General features: G+C 58.5%; 9 protein-coding genes across 9 annotated transcripts; 3 read left to right on the top strand and 6 right to left on the bottom strand.

The window, feature by feature from the left end:
* Positions 1-152: 152 nt before the first annotated feature.
* CDEST_13331 (uncharacterized protein) lies at positions 153-3,081 on the top strand (the record flags this gene model as incomplete). Its single annotated transcript, XM_062929487.1, has 5 exons — positions 153-327; positions 386-466; positions 531-1,153; positions 1,205-1,881; positions 1,969-3,081. 5 exons carry the CDS (start codon positions 153-155, stop codon positions 2,972-2,974), a joined length of 2,562 nt encoding a protein of 853 aa, XP_062785538.1. The 3' UTR covers positions 2,975-3,081.
* A 1-nt stretch (position 3,082) lies between these two features.
* CDEST_13330 (Putative six-hairpin glycosidase superfamily) lies at positions 3,083-4,939 on the bottom strand. The gene has a single exon (XM_062929486.1). The coding sequence runs from the start codon at positions 4,785-4,787 to the stop codon at positions 3,084-3,086; it is 1,704 nt and encodes a 567-aa protein (XP_062785537.1). The 5' UTR covers positions 4,788-4,939; the 3' UTR covers position 3,083.
* Positions 4,940-5,249: 310 nt separating this feature from the next.
* Positions 5,250-7,668, top strand: CDEST_13329 (Putative major facilitator superfamily, MFS transporter superfamily). The gene is made up of 6 exons (XM_062929485.1): positions 5,250-5,604; positions 5,682-5,851; positions 5,918-6,792; positions 6,846-6,881; positions 6,931-7,071; positions 7,124-7,668. Exons 1-6 carry the CDS (start codon positions 5,425-5,427, stop codon positions 7,339-7,341), a joined length of 1,620 nt encoding a protein of 539 aa, XP_062785536.1. The 5' UTR covers positions 5,250-5,424; the 3' UTR covers positions 7,342-7,668.
* A 343-nt stretch (positions 7,669-8,011) lies between these two features.
* CDEST_13328 (Putative arylsulfotransferase) lies at positions 8,012-9,701 on the bottom strand (the record flags this gene model as incomplete). The annotated part of the gene is made up of 3 exons (XM_062929484.1): positions 8,012-8,564; positions 8,633-8,769; positions 8,829-9,701. The coding sequence occupies 3 exons, from the start codon at positions 9,699-9,701 to the stop codon at positions 8,012-8,014; spliced, it is 1,563 nt and encodes a 520-aa protein (XP_062785535.1).
* A 2,682-nt stretch (positions 9,702-12,383) lies between these two features.
* Positions 12,384-13,034, bottom strand: CDEST_13327 (uncharacterized protein; the record flags this gene model as incomplete). Its single annotated transcript, XM_062929483.1, has 3 exons — positions 12,946-13,034; positions 12,788-12,856; positions 12,384-12,707 (listed from the first exon to the last, which is right to left on the bottom strand). The coding sequence occupies exons 2-3, from the start codon at positions 12,815-12,817 to the stop codon at positions 12,384-12,386; spliced, it is 354 nt and encodes a 117-aa protein (XP_062785534.1). The 5' UTR covers positions 12,818-12,856; positions 12,946-13,034.
* A 416-nt stretch (positions 13,035-13,450) lies between these two features.
* CDEST_13326 (uncharacterized protein) lies at positions 13,451-14,464 on the top strand. Its single transcript, XM_062929482.1, has one exon. It carries the CDS (start codon positions 13,715-13,717, stop codon positions 14,438-14,440), a length of 726 nt encoding a protein of 241 aa, XP_062785533.1. The 5' UTR covers positions 13,451-13,714; the 3' UTR covers positions 14,441-14,464.
* Position 14,465: 1 nt separating this feature from the next.
* CDEST_13325 (uncharacterized protein) lies at positions 14,466-15,356 on the bottom strand. The gene has a single exon (XM_062929481.1). It carries the CDS (start codon positions 15,132-15,134, stop codon positions 14,643-14,645), a length of 492 nt encoding a protein of 163 aa, XP_062785532.1. The 5' UTR covers positions 15,135-15,356; the 3' UTR covers positions 14,466-14,642.
* Positions 15,357-15,891: 535 nt separating this feature from the next.
* On the bottom strand, positions 15,892-19,340 carry CDEST_13324 (Putative Homeobox domain, Zinc finger C2H2-type). Its single transcript, XM_062929480.1, has 3 exons — positions 17,697-19,340; positions 16,427-17,576; positions 15,892-16,324 (listed from the first exon to the last, which is right to left on the bottom strand). Exons 1-3 carry the CDS (start codon positions 19,114-19,116, stop codon positions 16,249-16,251), a joined length of 2,646 nt encoding a protein of 881 aa, XP_062785531.1. The 5' UTR covers positions 19,117-19,340; the 3' UTR covers positions 15,892-16,248.
* Positions 19,341-19,648: 308 nt separating this feature from the next.
* On the bottom strand, positions 19,649-23,372 carry CDEST_13323 (Putative peptidase S8/S53 domain, Fn3-like domain, peptidase S8, subtilisin, His-active; the record flags this gene model as incomplete). The annotated part of the gene is made up of 9 exons (XM_062929479.1): positions 19,649-20,541; positions 20,629-20,841; positions 20,912-22,224; positions 22,293-22,352; positions 22,413-22,473; positions 22,550-22,658; positions 22,711-22,774; positions 22,829-23,173; positions 23,241-23,372. The coding sequence occupies 9 exons, from the start codon at positions 23,370-23,372 to the stop codon at positions 20,130-20,132; spliced, it is 2,709 nt and encodes a 902-aa protein (XP_062785530.1). The 3' UTR covers positions 19,649-20,129.
* Positions 23,373-23,446: the final 74 nt, after the last annotated feature.

Below are 23,446 nucleotides of genomic sequence, written 5' to 3'. Positions count from 1 at the left end.
TGCCTCGGTCCTTCGGGGTATGTCGACCGGGCCGCCGGCCCATTCGTCCTGGAACCATATCTAGACCAGCCTCCGCCATACTTGACGCGGGACTGCCAAATCCGCGTGTACCCTAGAACATTCTTGGGCCCCAATGCCCTCCCCGGACGACCATGGATAACGGGAGTGAGCTAAGCCACCACGGCGAGGCCGCCGACGGAGGCGTTCTCGACGACTCCGGCGGCGCCTCCGAGGCGGCGGCGGCGGCCCTGGCCTGCAACTGCTGCCGGCGCCGCAAGCTGCGGTGCTCCCGAGAAGTGCCTACATGCCAGCACTGCCGCAAGACAGGTGGGTACTACGGCACGAGATCAATCTTGGTTGGAACATGAGGTTTGACATGCAGCAGGGAGCGAGTGTGTGTACCAGAAGCAAAAGTCCAAGCCAGGGATGAAGGCTGGGGCGATTGAGAACTTGCATCGACGACTGGGTTGGTCTCAGCCACATCCGTGAATAGTCCCGAGTCTCTCCACTAACGCCGGACCAATTATCAGATGCTTTGGAAAGGACTGTTCACCAGCAGCAACGCACGAACAACACGACGCGGGAGAGCGGACATCCCGATGTGGAGCACTCGCCCGGCCAGGAAGACTCTCCCGACACCAACGGCGGGCTCGAGAAGAACGCGTACAACATCATGGCCTTCTTCGCCAAAGAGCTGCAAAAGTTCAACTCCAGCAACAAAACGTTGGCCGACGACGAACGACGGCAGCAGCGAGAAGCCCCCGAGCAACAACCCACCCGGGCCAAGAGACGTCGAATCAACGACGGCGAGCCCAGTGTTGTCGCCGGCAACATACCCGCATTGCCGGATGCAGAGACCATTCAGGTGGTCCTGCGAGCTTACTTTTCCCATGTCCATCAGTGGATCCCCATGATCCACGAAGCGAGGTTCCGTCGGCAGCTCGAACACGCGAGTGAGGCCGACGCCCTTGATGTCGTACTCCATGCCATGATCCTGTCTGCTTCGAGGTATATAGACGATGAAGAGGTTGCCTCCAGTCTTTTCGGCTCTGTACAGCAACGTGATGCCGTCAGAGACTGGATCGTCTCGAACGCCATGCGTAACCTGAGCGTAGAGAGCCACCAAGCCCTTATTATCGTCGCCTTTAACGATGTAAGTCTCAGACTCTGTTTACTCTCATCATACCTACTCACACGCCCACAGATCGGCAGCGGCGAGGCAGCCAAAGCCTGGTCTCTAGCCGGCTCCCTCACCCGTACCGTCGAGTACCTCCAGCTGACGGTCGAGCTCGACGACGCCGAGAGGCCGTCCCTGTCGCAGCCCTTCGTCTCGCTCGCTCCACCGGGGAGCTGGACCGAGGCCGAGGAGCGGCGGCGCGTCTTCTGGAACGTCTTCAAGCTCGACCGCTTTATCTCCGTCACCATGGGATGGAACACGAGCCTCACCTCGGACGACGTGCGCCGCCGGCTCCCGTGCGACGGCATCCTCTGGCGCAAGGAGGACAAGGTCGCGACGCCCTACTTCGGCATCTGGGACAAGGCCGCCGGGCGGATCGGGAACCCCATCGCTTTCATCCCGTCCCACTACGCGCCGCCGGTTTCATCCCAAACCGTGGCGACGACGGCAGCGGCGGCGTCGTCAGCGGGGGCGGCGGCCGAAGAGGAAAACCGGACCCCGTCCGAGGCGGCGACGTCCCCCGGGGCCGCGTCCGCCAGCGTCGACATGTCGACCGTCGGCGCGTTTGCCTATTCACTTGAGGCCACCGAGAGCCTTAGCCGAGTTACCAGCTACTTCCTGCAGCAGAAGATTAACATGCGAGACCAACGTGATATTAGCAGCTGGCTGACGCGTTTCAAGGAGCTCGACCTGCGTCTGGTGCAGTAAGTCGCACAGCTTCCCCCCCCTCACCGTATTATAGCAACACATCAGCAGCAATTCTGACCTTGACCCCTCTCTCTTGATACTAGTTGGAAGATGCTCCTCCCCCTCAAGTGGCAGGCCAACACGGCCCGCCAGTCGACGCGGATGGACCCCAACCTCACGCTGGCGCACCTCACCCACAACGCCTCCATGATCCTGCTCCACCAGCTCATCGCCTTCCCGCCGGCCGAGTGGCCCTTCCGCGCCCGCCTGCCGAGCGTCCTGAGCGCCGACACGTGCCAGGCGGCCGCCGTGGAGATCGCCATCATCACGGAGAACTACCTGAAGCACGCGCCCCGCGCGGCGCCCGTGTCGAGCCAGTTCGCCTTCTGCGTCTACGTCGCCGCACGCGTCCTGCTCCTCCGGTGGCGGCACGAAAACGAACACGGCCCCGGCGGCGGCCCGGCGCCCGAGTTCTGGTCTCTGGTGCGGATCCTCGACCAGATGGCGAGCCAGTGGGCCGGGCCGCATAGCCTGGAGCCCTCGCGGAACAACTTGGCCGGCAAGTACTCGATCAAGCTGGCCGAGATGCACGCTCGCTGTCGGGAGGATCCGTCGTTCACCATCAACGTGCTGGGATATACGACAGAGATCGATCATACGGCCACCTTCAGAAGCTCGCAGGTATACCCACCGGCAAGGGAAAAGTGTTTCCAACACCAAGCCAACGCCCCGCGAAGTAAGCCGGGGCTTGGCAGGAATGGCCAGCCTGCCACGGGATTTGGGCATGTTTCCGCCTCTCGGGAGGATGCCAGACCGACGACCCATATGGATACCATCGTTGTGGGCCAGCAAATAGCAGTCAACGCCTCGGTCATGAACCCGAACCCGAATCCTCCGTCGTCGTCCTCCGTCCTCGTTCCGCCCGGGATGGAGATGAACGGCGTCGAAGCGATGCCCCAGCCGGACATGTACCACAGAGGCAGCGTCGGCAGCGGGGACCTGAGCAACATCTCCCAGATCCTGCTCGACCAGCAGTTCATGGACATGGACAGGATCATCAGCTTCGACGACGGCATCTTCGGCACGGAATACGAAGGGGGAGGGTGGTAGTCTAGTGTAATATTCTCTATATCGCGTCCATAAACCCCCCGCGAAGCGGGCAAACAGCCAACCTACAAAGTTGTAACATCTATCCAAATAAAATAAAAACCACACACTTCTACGCCAGACCCATGTTCAAGAGCCTGTTCCCGAACTCCACGAGGTAGTAGTCCCCGTACACGAGGCCGTGGTTGCAGTACCTCCGTCTCGCGTTCTCATTGTTGTTGGCGGTGCCGTGCTTCAGGATGCCGTCAAAGGTCTTCCCCTCGGCGGCGACCTCCTCCTCAATAAGGATACCGCCACCACCGCCGCCGCCGGCGGAATCCCCGTCCCTCGCGAAGCGCGCCTTCTCGACGGCGAGGGAGTGGTCCAGTGTGTCCCTGACGATCTCAATGGAGGCTTGGTAGAACCTACGCCCTAGTGCGTGCTGTTGGACGCCCCTCAGGGCCTGCGACAGCAGCAGCATGCCGTTGGCCGCAATTACCCCGGCCGAAGAGTCTCTCAGGGGGTCCGACTGGTCCTGGATGGGAGCGTCGAAGTCCCACAGCGGCACTCGGCGTCCCACGGTCTTCTTCGGCAGGCCGTGGTACAGGCCAGAACCCCGCTGCCCCCCTTCGTCCGCAACCGGGATATCAACACACGAGGGTGCCGTGTCGAGCCTGTACAGGAAGTACTCAGCCACTCCACAGGCAGCTTCGAGGAACACCCGGTCCTTCGTCCAGAGGTAGGTCTGCGCGTACCCCAGGACCGCCCACGCCTGGCCCCGCGCCCACGTCGAGTCGTTGGCGTAGCCCTGCGCCGTCCAGCGCCATTTGAGGTCCCCCGTAGCCGGATCGATGTTGGCGACGTGGCACGTCGAGTAGTGCTGGCCCCTGTACCCGTCTTTGGCGAGCGTGTTCGTGGGCTCCGGCCGGAGGTGCGTGTGCAGGAGTGTGCGGGCGTGGGTGGTGGCCATCTCTGCGAGGGCCGCGTCCCCCGTGTGCGCGGCGGCGTAGAACAGCAGGTCCAAGTTGCAGAGGCTATCGATGATGGCCAGGCAGTTGGTCGTCTGGTCCGTCACGGTTATATCCTTCTTCAGAAGGCAGTCCCAGCTTCGGATGGCGCCGGCGGAGGGGATGTAGCGGGTGGCCAGGCTGCGGGCCGCGCGGACGATGGAGTCGAAGCTCCGCTGGTTGCCGGTCAACTCCCAGTCCCGCTGCAGGGCCGGCATGATAATGAACCCGATGTCGTGGGTGTCGGTCCTACCGGCCATGCCGTGCAAGGGGTCGGCCCAGGTGTTGCACAAGTCCCGCAAATGCGCGCGGAGGCTGGCCGTCTGGAGCTCCGGGCCGGCGTCCGAGAGCCGCATCGTCTGCGGGTGCTTAACGCTTCGCTCCAGCAGGGCATATAGCGTTCCCGGGAAGAAGCCGCAGGTCCAGAAGTCGGCGTCGCGGAACTCGTACTGCCCGGCGTTGGGGCCCTCCTGGGGCACGATTTCCGGGTAGGCGGTGGGGGTCTTTCGCACCTCGTTGGAAGCGAACGAGACGTTCTCCTGGAGTGATTTCATCCCGGTGCGGCAGATCTTGGCTGTGATGTTCTCCCCGTAGAGCTCCGAGAGATAGGATGAAAGAGGGAGCACCGGGTCGAAGGCGGGCCAGTCCTCGGTCTCGACGGCCGCATCGGACCAAGACGTCTCGCTGCTGACTTCCAGCGATCTATCACCCGGTGTCGAGGTTGGTGGATCGGATGACATGCTGTTGTGGCGGCGGGCTGGGATGCTGTCTCTGGACGAAGGTGTTGTATCCATGTCGACTTGAAATGGTTCGGCTTCTATTTCTGCCATGTTCAGGAAGCGTAAATAAACTGAGATGGGTTTACAAAAAATAAAAGTTGTGTTCAATTTCAAGAGAGGGTATGCAAGAAGTTGCGTAGATGGCCAGTAGGGAAGTCATTTTGTATTCTTACACCAAACTCCCAAAGCTTGCCCGCTGATCACCGAATCGTCGTGGCAGAAGTTAGTCACGGGTAATGGCCCGTCGCGGTCAAAGGTCTCTGGCTCCCTGGGGTCGGATCCACGGTCTGTCGGTGGAAAGTTCCCGCGAAGTATCACGTACTGAAGAGGTATCGCCCAGCACCCATGTTTCGGGGTAAACATACCCCTTCTCCCCGAGGACAATCCTCCGAGAGGCCGTCGTCAGCCCGCGATGGTTGATCAACACCGGCCATGCCTGCAGGCACGCGGTCTACTCCGCAAGTTGCCCACTGCGGGGTCTGGGGAAATCTGGGCCGAAGCAGATTCCAGCCCGTTTGGTTTTCTTTGTCGAATCCGGGGAATCGACTCTTGACCAGGTCATGCTGGTTTACTTAAACACGCCCAAGCGCTCGAGTTCATCGTCAACCACATCCATCTATACTGCCATATTCAATACCTCTACCTTCTTAACATCAACTTTGCAGCACAGCAGGAAATCACCAACACGATGGTCCCTCTCCGCTTGGCAGAACGCCTGAAGGCCACCGGCTACGACGACAAGATCGAGCCAGTTCAAGACCTGGGCGGCAGAACTATCGTCAGAGTCAACGACACGGAGGTCGTCGTCAGCTCCGCGACGCAGAAGCCAAACCGCTCTCTGTGGGTGGCATGGATGTACATCTTTGACGTGAGTGCATATTTCCCAGTCTCTCTGCCTCTTGGCCGAGGCCTTCGGTGACTCTGCTAATATCGATGCGACCGCAGTGGTACCCGAGCCATTACTCCAAAGAGGAGAAGCATCTGGTCAAGAAGCTGGACCGCGTTTTGCTTACGCTGTGCTGCCTTTGCTTCTACATCAAGTGGCTCGACCAGAATGCCCTGAACAGTGCGTACTGGTCGGGTATGAGGGAAGAGTTGGAGATCAAGGGCAATGAGTAAGTTTTTCTGTCCATGGAAGGTTATTCCATTGTTTTCGTTATTTATTAAGCTAATCGCGCTAGGTATTCTCTGTTCGGCACCTTCTACAACATCGGCTACATGGTCTTCGAAATCCCCAGTATGATGATCATCTCACGACCTCAGTTCGCCCGCTATTATGTTCCAACGATGGAAACCCTTTGGTCCATTCTGACCTTTACTCAGTCCACTCTGAACAGTGTTTCGCAAATCTATGGTACCCGGTTCTTACTTGGTTTTCTCGAGACACCAGCGGCCACCGGGTCCATCTACCTACTTACATCTTGGTATCGATCTGATGAAGTCTTCAAACGTGCCGGCGTCTGGTACGTCTCGAGCAATATGGGTGCCATGTTCTCAGGGTATCTGCAGGCCGCTGTACACGTTGGTTTAAACGGAACGCACGGCATGTCTGGTTGGAGATGGCTGTTCATCATAGACGGCTGCATCAGCATCAGCATCGCCATCGCCGGATTTTTCCTATATCCCGGCCTCCCCACCACGCAGCCTAGAGTCTGGTGGTTAACCGAAGAGGAACGCATACTTGCAGTCGCAAGAATGCAGAGCCAAGGCACCAAGCAGAGCTCGAAGATCGGGAAGCGCATGCTGAAGCGTGTCTTCACACACTGGCACTTCTACGTCGCCGTTCTCACCTACGTCTTCTTTCAGTGCACTTCCTACGTTGGAGGGCAGATGCAGGCGTGGCTCAAGAAGGAAGCGGACATGAACGGCACCTACACCATTGAGGAGATCAACCTCATCCCTACCGGCGTCCAGGGCCTCGCTATTGTGTCAGGCATCCTGATCACCAGTCTTGTCATGATCTACCCGATGTGGATCATCTTCTCCTGCGTTACCTCGGTTCTGCTTTTCTCTAACGTCTGTTTACGCATTTGGAACATCCCACTCGGTCTGCACTGTAAGTCCGCGCATTGAAAAAAAACATCAGAGATCTTTACTGACGGAACCCAGTCACGTGCTACTATCTACTCGGTCTCACCTCTTGCAGTAAGTTTGCAATCATCAAGTCTGTGGCTAGAGCTAATCAATCCTGCAGTGACTCCTATACTTTTCCCTTGGATTCAAATGATCATGAAAGACGACAATGAGGCACGTAGCTTCACGACTGGTGCCATGATGACCATCGGCTGGGCATTCTTCAGCTTCTATCCCATCACCGTTTTTCCCATCCTGGAAGGTAAGCATCCCATTGTTACATTTGTGCCTGTTTGGATGCTGACGTTTTCTAGCGCCCCGCTGGAGCAAGGGGTACACGGTGAATATAGTATTCATCATTTGTTACTGGACAATCTTCATGATCGGGCAATATCTCTGGCGCCGGGAGGAGCAGACCAAGAAGTTCGACATCAACCAACATGGGAACTCCGATGCGGACGAGTTTGTCAAGCCGGAGGCAATCGAAGTAGAGATTGACGATGAGAAGATGAAGAAGGAAACAAAAGCCTAAAGGGAATATGTCCTGGGGAACGGTATCCGGTGCTCCGGAGCGGAGCGGAGCGGCACGGCTGTAGTGGGACCGGGCCGGAACGGAGCGACCGCCGCTCTGGATTGTCAGAAACCGTTCTGGGTCGGTTCTTTTCCAGATTTGCCAGGACTTCGTGAATTATTGCGATTCTATTATTAGTTTCATTGAACTCTGTCAGACTTTCTTTTGCGGAAAGATGTTGAAGGATGTTTCCTTATTTTGCCCTGAGTGAGGACCTAAGTCAAACGATTCCCCATCGCCCATCAGCCTTAGCATGCTTCAGTCACATAGTTGACAAGTCGATGAGAGTTCAAACAGATAGGAAACTACAGCTTTCTTTACATCGCCGTACGGGATGACCATGAAGCTAGAGGCCGTTCGCTACTGGAAAAATGGAACGACTCAGCGCCACAGCATCGCCAGACTGTTGCTATTTTGCATCGTTATTACTGCTAAGTACAAGACACGCGGATGGTCTTTTTCGGCTTCTGTCAGGTCGTAGTATTCACTGTTACGATGGTCTCATGGACTTTCGGCCGTTTGCGCGGCACAAGAATATTTGACATTAACAAGACTTAGCTAAATTTTAAAACCAGTCGGCCAACAACGTACGTTGTTTTCGTAAACACCAATTTACAAACCGTTGACTTGTCTAACACTGACCTTCAACAGCAACAACCTCAGACACGCCGGTCTCGATGCCCTCGCCGCTGCTCTCGACGCGAACAAACTGAGCCAACCCGGCAAAAGAGGCCTTGGTCTCGAAGCCCGTCTTGTCAACAGCCGACTTCTCCTCCAACACGTCCTCGGAGGCGCCGGCGAACACGGTCCACCTCTCGTTTTCCGTCGCGCCGTTCCAGCTCATGTAGACCTCGGTCCGGTTGTTGTCGGCGCCGCAGGCGAAGGCCTTGGGCGCGTAGTGGGGCCTGCCGACCCACGGGTACCGGTGGCCGCGGTAGCTCTGCACGAGCCTGTCCGCGCCGAACTGCGCCGTGAAGACGCACTCGCCCGCGGCGTCGAACTCCTTGATCTTGGGCGTGCTGCCGTAGCCGACGACCACGTGGCCGCTGCCGTCGTCGAGGACCTGCACGTTGCCCTGGGAGACGGCGAAGATGGCGTCCGACGGGTCGATGAGCTCCCGCTCCAGGGCGGCCTCCCAGGTGGCCGTGTTGACCGTCAACAGGATGCCCGAGGTCTCGTTGACACTGTATTCGTCAGTCAGTTGATTGTGCTCTCGGACTAAAGGCAGAATAGAAAAGTAATGTCGCCTTACCCGGAAGCAACGCCGCTGTTGTCGTTGTTGAACAGCGAGATCAAGGTGGTGCCATTGCCCTCCGAGTGGATGCGGGCATCGTGCTGGTAGCAGAATGACAGACCATTCTTTAGGGCGAAAGAACCACCGGTGCGACCCTACTGTTGTCAGCTCGAAGACTCATTGGGGCGGTTTCAAGACAGCAGAAGGAACGTACGTTCAGAGTCCATTCGACAGACCCGTCCTGAGCAATCTTGAAGATGGAGCAGTAGTACCGCGAGGACACCAGGAAGCCGCCATCGGCAAACCGTTCGATCGAGTTGATGTGGAACGGGCCCCAGGGGTAGGACTGGTTACGTCCGAGATCCCCCAGGGGGTAGACCGCGGCAGAGTCGGCCAGGGGGATCTCGTCGAGGTGGTCCAGGTGGCTCCACTGGAAGAGGATCTCGTTCGTCTTGATGTCCATCTCGAAGAAGAGGGAGTCGACGACCCAGCCGTCCGCGGGGCCGCCGACGGAGGTCAGGTCGACCTGCGTGACGTTGTTGGCCGGGACGTACATGGTGCCGCGGGGCGTGATCAGGTCCTCGTGCATGTCGATCCAGCTGCCGCCCGCGAGGCCGGACGCGTCCCAGCCCGCAAAGGTCTGCAGGTTGAGGCCGTCTTTGTGCCGGTCGAGGGTGACGTTGTAGATGTTCCTGTAGGTCTGGTCGTAGATGAAGACGGCGCCGTAGCCGAAGCCGTAGGGCTCCGGCATCGTGATTCCCGTGTACATGGTCAGCACCGGCTCCCCGTCCAGGGTCTGGGCGCGCCAGGCCGAGACGTCGCCGTAGGGGCCCTCCCAGATGAGCTCGTTGTCGTTGCTCATGATGAAGACGGAGTAGTTGTGGGCGCTGGAGCCGGACTGGTCGAAAAACAGGTGGCCCTCTGCGACGTCCCCGGTCTGCGTGATCTTGAGAGACGGGGGCTGCAGCGCGGGCTCAGAACGGTAGGTCTGCCATGGCCAGGGGTCTGCGGTGCTGTTCTGCGCCGAGGCTAGATGGCTGAGGCCAAGGGTGGCCGTGGCCGTAAGGAGGAGGGCAGAGCGAACCATTGTGACTACAGTCTGACGATCGGTTGGTCAACAGGAAGCGAGGCCTTGGAGGGAAAGAAGGCAAGAGGCAGAGATGACGACGGACGTGAAGCCTTTTGTATCCTGCAACATGTGGGCACCGTTGTGCATTTTCCCGACATCGGTCATTCGAGTTCGAGTCTTCGACTTTGGCTTGAACTTTTCTCAATAGTATTGATTGATCTTGCTACCCTCTCCGGTCGGTCTGCTCCTGACCGTATGTAATGCGGGGCACTTCCGAGGAGCAGTCTGGCTTTTCCCAGACTATCATCGTCATATGTCTCCATCAGATAAGATGAGATTGATAAATCACCAACCATCTACGGCCTCACGGTTCCGGGTTGTGGGGATCCTCGCATGTTTTGGTGGCATCGAGCCCCAGTATATAAATCAAGGCACCCACCGTGGAGGCTTGTTTTTCGTCAACATGCATCCACAACTCTTCGCATCGGCATCCACAACGGCAGTCGGGAGCCATGGCGACCGAGATGGTGATGAGGACCGACTGCCGTCTACCCTGGTGCTTTTGTTGAGTCTGGTAGGAACTAGGGGGGGGGGGGGGCTTTTTTGTTTGTTGGTGTCTTGCGTCAATCTGATAGGGTTGGAAAAGCATGCCGCGAAGACTGCCGAAACGAGGTACTCGGGACTCTGGAGTCCCTCACGAGCCCGTGCCGCCAAGTCCATCGCCAAGGTGCCGGACTCGGACGTCTCCCGACTGCCGGGTCGGAGAGTGATTGCGGATGGAGCCCGGTGGGCCCTCTAAACTCTCAGGGATATCGCATCTCGGAGATTTCTGGGCACAACCCGGGTGGACAACCTCGCCGTCCGACTCCTGCTCCGATTTTCGGTATTAGGCCCGGAGCTAAGTGAAAACAGGCGGTGAAGCCTGTTTCCAATGTTTTCCAAGGTCTGGCTGTACGAGTAATAAAGACTTGGTGTTGGTTGTTCAGGCAGATTACACAAACGTCACCTGTCTGGAGAATCACTGTGAGCAGTCTCAAATGACCCGAAACTTTTGCCTAGGGCCCTCCCCTGAGCCAGATGCGAATCTCGGGAAGAGTTGTACTGAGCACCAACCCATGCAATTTACTATTTAAGCTTACTCACTTTGTTACAACAGATGTATGACGTACTTGGTCCACTGTTTGATGTCAGGGACGATCGTTGAGTGTGAGTTCGGCACTATACTAGCCTCGTCTGCGATCTATGTGAATCGCTAAAAGAAGGATACCGTCAGTAAGTCATTGGCAATAGGAAAGAAAAGTAGAGACATGAGTTACTCGCAGCGGTGATTTGGTTGAACTATCTGTAACAAAAGGCCTCTAAAACAAGATCCAATAGTCATGGACTAGAAGATTTTATCAAACCTTCCGACCCCAATAGCAACGAACCAAGCCTGCAAATCCGCGTCGCATTCGTTTGGGGATGGACAGCATCGCATAACACTAGCAACCCAACGGGCCTTGGGCTGACAACAGGACAACCATTACGCGGCAGGGTTGGCTATACGCGGTGTCGCGGCACCCAAGCCTGCTTCCAATTCCACAATATATGCCTTGCGCCAGTTCAAATGGGCGAGGGCAAGTCCAATGGTTGTCGATAAACAACAGATCCATGTTCACACTGACGATGTATCACGCTTCAAAGACACAATAGATGAGGTTATACATAGTTGCTGGGTGTGATGGAGTGTGTAGGAGGACAAGGTTCTAAGTGAAGGGGCAGCAATCGACGACGGAGGCCGTGATTTGGCTGGTGGATGCGCGTGATCTGATTGGCTCAGCCAGGCCGCCGTCTCCATTTTTTCAATCAATAATCCAGTCGGCATTCCAACAATTTTGCTACAATGTTTGCTAGTCACTCATCATGAATGGCTGAGCAAGGCGAGAGAGTCTGATTGCGCCCATGCAGGCCATTCCAAGGGTCATCAGGGAGCCCTGCAATTCAGGACTCGTCGTACGAGAGGCAATCAGCCGCAAGTTCAACCCCAGAACTCGTGTCTTGAGATCCTGAGTAGCCATAATAATCGAGAGTGGTCTTGACAGAGACAACCAATACGGGAACAGTCATGGCCGAGAGATTGGAGGACCACGGGGCGGCTATGCTGCGAATGGGATGGCTCAAGTTCTTGGAGGGAGGCTCGCAAGAGCTCGTATCGAATGACAGGACATCTCTACTGATCTGGTTCAGTTTCTACAGTACCGTGGAAACGGCAGCTGGATGGGCCCACCCAGGTCCCGTACACAGCTCATTGCCAACCCATGTTCCGTAACTGGAAAGAACAAATAGGATTGGTTCACTGACAACCGCCGAGTTTATTGACCAGTTTCGTTGGGTGCAGGAACCAACAAATGGAAATGACGCCACGAAGCCCCTGGATGATGGATAACGACCCCCCCCCCCCAGCGTTTCGACTCGTGCCCGTCCAATGGGGGGGTACGGTGCGTTCATGTGTGTGCCTCACATTGCGATGGAAGAAGACTACGTGGGTGGCTTGCACAGGGGCTTGGTCTAGTGGAGAAAAGCTTTCCAGCGAGCAACGGATCGACGGGAAAATATGGTCGACCCGGCTCGCGGCACTTAGTAAGGCGCTAGGAAGATTGTGTCTCAAACGACCGCTAGGACGGGCAGGACGGCTTCCAAAGGTGAGGTGGGGAGAGTGGTTCAAGTGCATTTCACGTAGCTTTTCACGTAGCTTTTCACCACCTCAGTGTGGCTTGCTTCAAATATTGGTATGATGGTGATCGGCGTCGGGCAGTGCGCAAAAAACCATTGGGAAGAGACCATCCGTGACAAGGTAAACAACCTACGAAAGAGACGGTTTGATGAACATTGCAGTCCAAGCGTCTCGTGGCGTGCGGAATGCTTGCTAGGAAGTCCTCCTTTACCGGGGTGGAAGGATGGCGTGTGGCCCAGCGGCAACCTCTCAGAAGGATCCGAGAGACTCCATTCTCGCGGTTGTGTTTGTTGTAGCAATAGGCTCGAGAACTGAAACCATGGTCAGCGGTTGTTTCAAGACGAATTTTAGCGTCATCAAAAGAAGAATGAATCAACACCCAAAGTCATACATCCAATGGAAGTAAAATATTGGCGCTCATCGCACGTCACAAAGGCTCGAGTGACAGCTTGCGTGGAAACTGCGAATAGTAGAGGAAATCTAATCATGTGGTGTGGGAGGGGGGGGGGGGGGGGGGGCAGGAAAGAATGAGAATCAAGTAATACTCACATTTGATTCAAATGCTGACCCCGTTTGACAGTTCGGAGAACGTTGTCGGGGATGAAGAGACAGACGGAAGTTGTGGTTTGGAGATTTTTTTCTTTTCTTTAAATAGACACTTTAGAGTCTGCTGTGGAGTGGTGTGGGACTAGCAAAGGAGCGGAAGGGAAGGACCATCTGCCGGAGATACTCCGGGCCGGTCAGCCGCGCAAAAACCGCACAGACCCCAAAGTAGACCCATCCTGTTCATTTGGACAAGGGGCGTTAGTCATCATCTTACATGCCCAATGGACCTAGGTACATACGCTAAAATCCTACAAGGGCAGAGTGGCGTACGTCTGCCCGTCTCAGACCGGACCAGACCACCGTCTAGGCCTGGTCCTGGTTCAAGGCAGGCAGCCGTTGGCGCAGCCGTTGGGATTGGTGTGTTTGGTAATGGTGTGTTTGGTGTGTGTATGCAGTTGGAATTGGGAAATTGGAAAAGATCAAAAAGGATCTTTGGTGACGCCTGTTTTCCTTTTGTTCTCGTTTCCCTCTCTCTCTTCTCTCCCTCTTCTCTCATCTTCATCAGCACAAACACACTCGTTCTTTTCCATCCCATCCCATCCCATCCCATCACCACATTCGTTTGAACATCAACACAATATAGCCTACCTACAGAGTAGTGTAGCCGTCTACACTAGGTATTCAGTCAGTCACTCGTTAACACCCAAAGGTAAACGAAAAACCGATACATCATCATCATCATCATCATCAAGAAAACTCAACAACAACAACAATGTCCTTCAGAATCGTCTCCTCCCTCGCCGTCCTGGCCACCGCCGTCCTGGCCAAGACCGACCTCGCCGGCTGCGTCTCCTCCGACTCCATCTTCACGCCCACCCAGGGCGGCACCCCCTACGCCACCCGCGTCTGGTACCTCCCGGACACGGGCGAGATCTGCGCCGCCCTCGACTGCGGCGGCGGCCGCGCCCCTCCCAAGACCACCGTCCCCGGTTGCGCCGCCTACGAGGGCACCGAGACCTACTCGCCCTCCTTCCTGCCCCTCAAGACCACCGCCGCCGACGCCGTCGCCCAGACAACCCTGCCGACCGTCACCACCTCCGTCCCGGAGACTGCGGCCGTCACCACCGCCACGGGTATCGCCAGCAGCACTGGCACCGCCACCGGCGAGAGTGCTCTCGCGACGGGCACCAAGTCCGCCGAGACTGAAAAGGTCGAGAGCCTGACCGGAAGCGAGGTCGCCACCTCGCCCGCTTCGGAGCCCACCACCACCACTACCGCCGCCGTCTTCCCCGACGTCGGAGGCAACGCTACGGCCACGTTCTTGGTGTCGACCACGTCGGGAGTCAGGCGCCAGACCTCCATCCTGGGCGGCGGTTCTGCTGCGACGGCCGGCACTTCGGCCACCAACAGCCCCAACGCCGCCGCCGCCCCTACCGGTGCGTCCCGTGAGCTTTTCGGTCTCGTCGCCGGCGTGGCCATTGGTGCGGTTCTGTTGTAAACATGATTTTGTTTTGCTTTTTTCTGGTTGGAAAGGGCGATGCTGGTGTGACCACGTCTCATGAGACATACGAACCAGACCTCATGAGAAAAAGGAGTCATGATTTATCCATAGACAGCTTTGTAATGCAATAATACACACACACACACACACACACACACTCATACAAGCTCATACCCACGCGGGATCCGTCTCGTGTCCTTCAGACGGTCCCGCCCTTGAAAAAGTCCGGGACCCTCTCCAGCAGCGTCTGGAACTCCTGGTCGGCGTTCGTGAACTCCCACCCGCCCTCGAGCCCGTCGCCCCGCCCCGTCTCGACCCGGAACCCGTAGACGTTGGTCCACGTCCACCTGTCGACCTTGCTCGTCCGCGGCGGCACCATCTCAAACGTCACCCAGCAGAGCGCGCTCTGCGACGAGACGACGTCGACCCGCCCGTCGCCGCACAGCCGGATGTCCGTGCCGAGCCCGCTCTCGTTGAGCCGCTGGAGCTGCTGCAGCACGCCCTTGGCCGCCGTCTCGCCGCCGCCGACGACGCTGACGCCGCCGAGGGTGAAGCTCGTGAAGTTGGCCAGGTAGAAGGACGCCAGCGACGAGGCGACCTGGGCCAGCGGGACGGACGCGTTCCCGCCTTGCTGCGTGGCGAGGCCGTAGGCCGTTATCGCGGCCTGGGCGGCTTCTTTGACGTTGACCATCGGAAATTTCACCCCTTGAGAGTCACCTCTTCAGAGTCACCCCTTGAGAGAGAAAGAGTGAGAGGGAGAGAAAGAGAGAGAGAGAGAGAGAGAGAGAGAGAGAGAGAGTCGGGGGAAAAGAGTTGTTGGATGGGGCTTTGTGAGTCGCGTGACTTGGTGAATTGCGCGTTGGCTTTTGGTGGAATGGAGGGGAGGTGAAGCTTTTGTATGACTGACGTCGGGGAGAAGAAGGGTCGTCTTTCGGATGTCCTCGGCTTCCGCAAACGGCCGGGAGGGCACGTGGGTGGCTGGCCGCTTCTGACGACGGCGGTCACCAACCGTAGCTCTCCGGACACGGTTGCCATCCCGAACGATGCGAATGGCTCGCGACGACTTTCGGTGGGGGCAAACGCTGAACGTCTTGGATAGTCGGCGTCACTAACAGTACACGGATGTCGGCAGTAAAGTTCGCATGCTGAGCTCAACTGATTATTAAACCCAAGGAGCGCCCGCCACGGGGGTAAAACCTTATTCCCTACGGGGGTAGTAGACCCCACATGAACGGCATACTGTATCATTCGGGGCCTGTCTAGTTGAACTTCCCCCGGCGCGATGATGGGCAGAGGCGGTTCTTGGGAGCGTAGGCTCTACCTGTATTGAGGTCTTGTAGGGAGTAAATAAGGTTTGCTGGGGCTGCCGAACCGTGTTTCTGGACGGGATAACTCCGTGACCATCCATGCAAAAGGTTGTACGCGGGACATCGAGTCGATTGCTCCGTGTTTCTATTCTAACCTTATTCTAGCAACGTGCCACTTGTGGTCTTTATTCTCTGTAAATCAAAAATGAAATCCCCGACCCCGCTCCGCCAAAGCCCGTGTGCCTGTATGAAGCCAACGTCGCTGCCCGGGCCCCCCGTGTCCGCCTTCCCGCTCTGACCGGGCCGGGTTTTATGGGGCGGTGTGGGACAGCCGGCCCGAGAATTCGATGCGGCCCGCCGACAAGCCGTCGATCATGTATTCAATTTGGTGTGTGGTGGTGAGTACTGATGTTATCTTTGCAACAGAATTCGAGAACATCATGGCATCATTCGAGGCGCAAGGCATGTAGCGGACTTCCACGCCTTTCCGAGCTTCTACTACAGCCCAACCTGCTTCTTGAACTCGGCCAACCACTCGGGCGTATCCGCCGGCGTCTGGTTCCAAGGGTCATCGCTGCGAAAAAAGAAAGCGATCTGTTAGCAAAGATCGATCTTCCATCAAAACATTATCCTCTCTTTTTGACCAAGATGGGGAGGGGGGACGTCGTTCACTCACTCGTCGTAAAAGATCCAGCGCGCCTGGTACCGGATCTCGTCGTCCGTCGGCACGTGCTTGTTGGGGTTGTTGGGCGACATGGAGCTCGCGACAAAGCGCGAGAGCTCCCCGGCTAGCCGGCCGTACCGGTTCGGGTCGTTGAGGAAGAAGGGCATGCCCTTGGCGCTCGGCTGCTCAGTCCACCCCAGCGAGAACCCGGACCCGCCGAAGAGCGTCTTGCCCGTCTGCAGTCGCGAGTAGAAGTCCTGCGGGCCCGTCGCCGACGCCGATGCCGACGCCGACGCGCCGTCCTTCAAGAGGTCGTCGGGCATCAGCCCGGGCCCGGCCCCGGGCGGTTGCGAGTACATCGCTGGCTCGAGGAAGCTCGCCAGAGCGTCGCCGCCGCCGCCGCCACCGCCGCCGCCGGCCATCCTGTCGCCGTGGCCTGTGGGAGCCGGTTGGCTCTCCGATCCCAGGGTCATCTGGCCCAGACCCGCCAACCCGCCGCCAAAGAGCCCGTTCATCGGGTCGTCGGCCAGCGACTCCAGCGTCGCCTGGACGGGGCCGAAGGCGAGGTACGGGTCCCCGACGAACTGCTCGGCCCTCTGGCGCAGAGACTCGATCCAGCCGGTCGACTCCCAGATCAGGCGGACCAGGAACCCGGCGAAGCGGCGCGAGGGGTTCGTCGAGGACGCCTCGACGCGGTACAGCGTGGCGCAGGCCTCCTGCTGCAGCTCGGCGTCCGAGACGGCGAGGCCGAGGCTCGTGTGCTCGCGCAGGTGCCGGCACAGCTGGGACTCGAGCTCGCAGTCCTCAAAGATGTCGGCCTTGCCCTTGATGCGCAGCTGGCTCATGCGCAGCTTGGCCAGCTGGTTCATCGGGCGCAGGCGGGCCCGCGCCGCGATCTCGGTCGCGTCCATGAACAGGTCGCGCAGCCAGGAGCTGGCGGCCGAGTCGAGGTCGGGCGAGAAGAGCTGCGAGCCGAAGATGATGGTGCACCCCTCGTAGACGAGGTCGTCGTCCGACGGCAGGGCCTCGTGCGCCTCGAAGAAGTTGCGCACAAAGTACTCGAGCTCGAGCTTGAGCAGCTCGTACGCGCTGGGACACGTGTCGGCCGGCCCGTCGTTTGCGCAAAAGGGCACCGGGGCGCTCTGCTCCCACTGGATGAGGTCTGTATCTGGCGCGTCAGCGAGGTCGATGATCCTTGGTTTTCTTTTTCTTCGTTTTTTTGTTTTTTTATTCTTCTTTTTCGAAGAGGGGGGATAGTGATTTAGAAAGGGTCAAAACTCACATGGAGGCACCGCGTTTTCCAGCTTCGCAAGCACCGAGGGCTCAAATCCCCAGTCCCCTTTCCAGTCCGACATGGTGATGCCGTCGTTGCGGTAGTGGTCGGCGATGTGGTCGCCGCGATGGGACCACGACTCGAGCGCGGCGTCGCAGAACCCGCACCTCGACCGGATGGCGTCCGTCGTGACCTTCCACTTCTCGGCGCACTTGGTCATCTTCTTGGTCCGGTGTACGAGCTTCAGGTGCTGCCGGAGGTGGTCTTTGCGGTAGAACGTGCGCTCGTCCAGCGGCCTGTCCGAGCAGGCCGCCTGGTGGTGGCCGTCGAGATGGTGCTGGTCCGGGCCGACCTCTTCGCAGTAGACGCACAGGATGCCTCGCTCCGGGTCGATCTCGATGGCGCCCCCGGGCGAGCACACCCACTCCTCGAGCGAGAGGTGGAGCGTCTTCTCGTGGCGCTGCCAGTCATACTTGGTCTTAAACGTCTCGGCGCAGAAGGTGCACTGGTAGAGGTTGCGCGTCTGCATCAGGCTCTTGGGCTTGTCCCTCTGGCCCTTGGCCATGGCCCGCCGCCTCCGCCGGCTCGAGTCCTTCCTGATGCCGTGCGTGGGCACGGGAGACGCGTTGGAGCCGTACGAGTACGCGGAGCCGTTGGACCTCGAGCCCCTGCTCGAACGCGAGGTGCCGACGCTGCTCACCGACGAGGCGTTGTCGGACGACCTGGCGGACGACCGCGACCGGTTCGAGAGGCCCGACCGCCTCGACGACGACGCGGCGACGGCGCGCGAGATGTCGGATACCAGGGCGGGCTCGTGCTCCGGCGGCGAGTGCTCCCACCTCTGCAAGGGGTTCATCTGCTCGAACGGCATGGGCGTGGGCCGGCGCGCGGGGATGTCGATGGGCCCGGAGCCGGGCTCCGTGAAGGACGGGACCCGCGGGGACGCGGTTCCGTTGGCGCAGAACCGCTTGCGGCGGCGCGTGTTGGCGAACCAGTTCGTGAGCTGCTGCTTGCTCAACCCCGTCCGCTTCTGCAGCCTCTCGACCTCCTCCGGCGTCGGGTAAGGGTACCGCTCGTGGTTGTCGAACCACGCCCTCAGGACCCTGATGGTGGTGGAGGTGAAGCGGCTGCCGGCCTTGGATGTTGTTTCTGCCGCGGAGGCGTTCGTGTCGTCCGCGGTCTTGAGGTCTAGGTTGTCGTTCTCAACGACGTCGGACAGTATCACGCCTCCGGAGATGCTTGAAGACGGCGATACCATAGGCTCGTCTGGTTGTTGCGTGTCACCGCCGGTGTGTTGAGCCTGGTCATGGCTGGCGGAGGCATCCTCGTAGATATCTTCTGCGGAGGGGAATAGGCAGAACTGACTGAAGTCGAACTCGATGTCATCCGGGAGCACTGGAGGGAATTCCGTTGCGAAAGGGTCCGCCATGATTGCTTTTGGATGTCTTAGAGGATGTTTGGGTCTTAGTCTACGCCCTACGAGTGACAATATTGATTTCTGGGTTCAACGAGAAGTCGATTCCAGCCACACAAGCCAGGCCAGGCACCGTTATGTGCCCAATAAAGTCAAAGTTGAAGAGAGAGAGAGAGAGGGAGAGAGAGTTCGCGAGTTGCAAGAACACGTTCAACTCGTCCGGTTCCAGGAGAAATTGGGGACGCGGATGTGGGGAATCGTGGGTTGACATGTCAATTCAGGGCGGAAGTCTTGCATGGAAATCCCTCCATCACACTCTGCCAGCCATCCAATAGAGAGTCGCAAACAACTCATCAGCGCTAGCCGCCGTGCCGCTTTCGTGCCGCTATTGTGCCTCCGAGTCCGGTCTAGACCATGCAGAGCGGCCAACCCCGTAGGTGTAAGACCGCCTGATTGTGAGACCGAATGGAACCCTGAAAAGCTAACGGTTATAAAAAGGATCTTCTAGAAGACGGGGGCGTTACTGAATGACGATCGGTTTTGACTACTGGGTGAGTTGCTAAAGGCGAGTTACTAGGCTTAGGATACGCACTGGATTTTGGAACGCGGATATCGCAACGTCAACACCATCTTTGAAATTTTTTATTTACACACGAACAGCCAACGCCCAGCCAAACACAACCTTCTTCCGCGATAAGCTCAGCCAGTGGTAGGCGACTGCGCCGCACGGAAGTGTGCCAGTTCTTCCACCCCCCTCACTGGGCATCATCTCCAACTGCGACGACGGCAACCTCTGCAGAAGGTATCGAGCCCTAGAACCCGGATACACCGCCAGGTAAAAGACGTCTCTCATCAGGCTCCGTCTGGTTGCCAATGACCTCAAAGTCGCGTCTCCAAATGTCCCAGTGGCCACTCTTGGTGGGATCGCCAAACGGAGACAGCGCGGCGATGCGCATCCTGTCATGTGTCAGTCGACATCGGAGACAGCATTACACCGAGTCCGTCCCCGAATACCAAACATGCTGTACTTACGTGTACTTCCCCGCCTTGATCTTCTTGCCGTTCGCCAACCGTCCCAGCCACCACGCCGCGTACGGGGGGTAGTTGTAGTCGTCGCGCGACAGCTCCGTCAACGGGCCCCTGACGAGGTCGAATTCGTCGTGGAAATCCGGGTCAAAGTACGCCGTGTGCCTGTCGTTGTCCTGGCCTGGAGTCAGCACTTTGATGTAAGGAAGTGACTTGAAAAGAAAGACGAGGCCTACCCAGGTCGCCGCCATCCCGACGAAGCCGTTTCTGCCAGGGATTGGCGGATACGTGCCCCAATCCTTCTCCTTCCAGTCGACCTCGAAAATGTCCCAACGGAGGACCTGGGCGCCGTACCGGAGCCGGACCTGGAGCTTCGGGAAGTCCTGCTCAAAGTACGAGAGATTGAATGTGAAGCTGCAGACGCCGTTAGTCTTTTGAATCCATCCCAGATAACCCAAAGTCCAGCATATAGAGAAAGTGCCTTGCGACTGAGCGACTCACTTGGACTTGTACAGGATGGGGATCGCGCCCCGTCCCGAGTACATGGCGGGACTGTTCTTGACAAACATCTTCCTAAAGTTCTTGCGGACGTCTGAGGCGACGCCCATGTACGGCACGGCCAGCTCCTCGCCGTTGGACCCGTGTACGAGGATCTTGCCGCTGTAGAGAGGCATCGCCGTGCCGTTGAGGCCCTTGGGGAGCGCAAAGACGAACCTACAGACACACACACACACACGATGTTAACTCGGGAGGGATTCTGGTGTGGGGAGAACGGTAAACTTACTTCGCCTCCCTGGTCTCACCGGGCCCGATGACGAACTCGCCCTCGGGGAACGTCACGTTCGGGACGGGTGTCACCTCCGTCGGGACGAAAGCCGTGTACTGCGGCCCCATCTTGATGGACGCCACCGCGGTCTCGTCCAGGACCTCGTACCCACCCGCGGCCTGGACACAAAACTTGTACGTGACCGGGCGGGTGCAGTTGTTGGTGATGTTGACGTAGTGCTCCGGGACGAAGTTGACCGTGTCGTTGAGCGCGAATTTGGCAAAGGACAGCTCGGACCGGTAGTCGAGCACCTTGGTCGCGTTGACCAGCCCGTTCCCGAGCTGGAAGACGGGCGCCCAGACGCCGTAGTCCGTCATGTTGTTGCCGTCGTACCAGCGGGCCGACTCGCAGCTCGCAAGGATCCGCGCCGAGAGCCTCTTGCCGAACCCCGGGCCGTGGGTCGCCCTGCCACCGTGCTTGCCGATGTAGAGCGCGGCGATGCCGGCCACGTACGGCGTCGCCATCGACGTGCCCGACATGAGGCCGTACTTCCCGCTCGGCAAGGTCGAGAAGATGTTGGACCCGGGCGCGGCGACGTCCGGCTTGATCTGGAGGTCGTACAGCCCGCCCATCGAGGTGAACTTGGAGCCGACGACGGCCGGGTTCCGGAGGCTGACCAACGACGCGTGCGACTTGTCGAAGAACCGGGCCGTGACGTTGGCGCCCTGCTCGAGGGCCGCGAGGATCTGCACGCCCGCGGCCTGGTCCGTGATGCCCTCGACCCGGAACGTGGCGTAGTCCCCCTCCAGCGGGAACAGGCTGTCGTCGTTGAAGAGCATGACATGCTCGGCCCCGGCGGACTGCAGCGCGTACCGCTTCGTGGCGCCGTTGCAGCCTCCCCTGGGCGCCAGCACGAGGAATCCCGACAGGTTCCGCGCGTCGGGCCCGAGGAAGCGGCAGCCGACGGTGACGTTGTAGGGGTCGAACGAGAGGGCCGTGATGGGCAGGCCCGAGGCGTTGGCGTTGACGGGGAACGGGTGGGCGAGGCTGCCGTGGAAGAAGCCGAAGCGCGTCGTGTTGACGTCGCCGTTCTCGTACTCGAACGTCACGTCGAACGGCATCCCGGGGACGGCCTCCGGCTCGGTCGAGGCCACGGAGAGCACGTTCCGTCCGGACTGGCCGTTGTCGGCGAGAAAGGCACCGCCGGCGCCGTCGTTGCCCGCCGAGATGGTGACGACCAGGCCCCTATCCACGAGCCGCGAGGCGATCTCGGCCCAGACGTTGTTGGAGAACCCTCCTCGGCCTCCAATCGATGAGGTGATCACATCGGCCTGCAGCGTGGTTAGAAGTGGATTGAGACTCGGCGGTAGTTTTTTTGTTTTCTTGAGTTTGAACGTACACCGTCCTCATACGCCATCAAGAAGGCCTCGATCAGGGTTTCTTCGTCCGTGCCGCCGCTCTAGAACCACAGTGTCAGCGGTGGTGGATGGTTGATCGAGAAGAATAGAGTCCCAGTTACATTTCCGGCCCCAAAGACCTTGTAAGACAAGATACTGGCTTCAGGTGCCACGCCTTGCCAACTATACACGGGTCAGCCATGGTGCTAGCCCAGAAACCTTCACTAGATGTGCAAGTATGAATAAGAAGAACTCTTACCTATCTGATCGTCCAGCAACGATGCCGGAAACGTGTGTGCCGTGCCCTATTTCGCTTTCCTCATAGGGGTCGCTGTCCGGTTTCTTGAAGTACCCCTCAACCGGCCACTCTGTGGTACAGATCAGTTATCCTACTCCAACAACTCCAGCTCGATGTCTTACCTGTACCGCCTACAAGATCATAACCGCCGACGACTTTGAAACCCTCGCCGAAGCCCCCGCCAAGCTGGACACGGTATCAGTATCCGTGGTTTCTTAACAGAAAAAATGGCTTCCTCACGGCAGGATGGTCGTAGTCCACGCCAGAATCGACGACGGCGACTCTGACCCCCTTACCCAAGATGCCCTGCTCGTGGAGCCTCGCCACGCCGGTGGCGCCGTGGATGGAGTAATTAGCCGCGGACACGTCCCGGCCGAAGGTACGGCCCTTCTCGGCGAGGGCCATCTGCACCGGCCTCGACGGCCACACGTTGCGCGCGCCAAAGAGGATGCGAAGGTCCTCAGCGCCCTCACTCGTCGTCTCGACACTGACGCCAGTAAAGACGTCGCTGCTAAACGTCTTGTACACTTTGCCCACGCTCGAGTAGGCCGAAAAGTCGGACCTGATCCGGTTCAAGTCTGAGTCCTGTCTCGTTTTACCTTGTCAGCGATTGGCTATCATGGACATGTCTGGGGGGAAGGGGTATATGTACCTGTGGAAGTTCCAGGATGAAGCGTCTGGGCCTGGCGGGCTGGGCATCTTGCGGGTGATCCGCCGTGTGTCCGAACCGAGCCAAGCCGGCGCCGGCCAGGAAGAGGATCGAGAAGGCGTTTCTCAGCAGCATGTTGGGCCAAATTCAGTTGTCGTCCTTTCTTCTGTGCTTAATCACGACGAGGATGGGAAGTTGGCTTCAGGGAA

Source organism: Colletotrichum destructivum, chromosome 9 (assembly GCF_034447905.1).
Source record: "Colletotrichum destructivum chromosome 9, complete sequence".
Classification (NCBI taxonomy): Eukaryota; Fungi; Ascomycota; class Sordariomycetes; order Glomerellales; family Glomerellaceae; genus Colletotrichum; species Colletotrichum destructivum.
The sequence above is the reverse complement of the archived record's forward strand: the minus strand, read 5'-3'. Positions and strand labels throughout refer to the sequence as shown.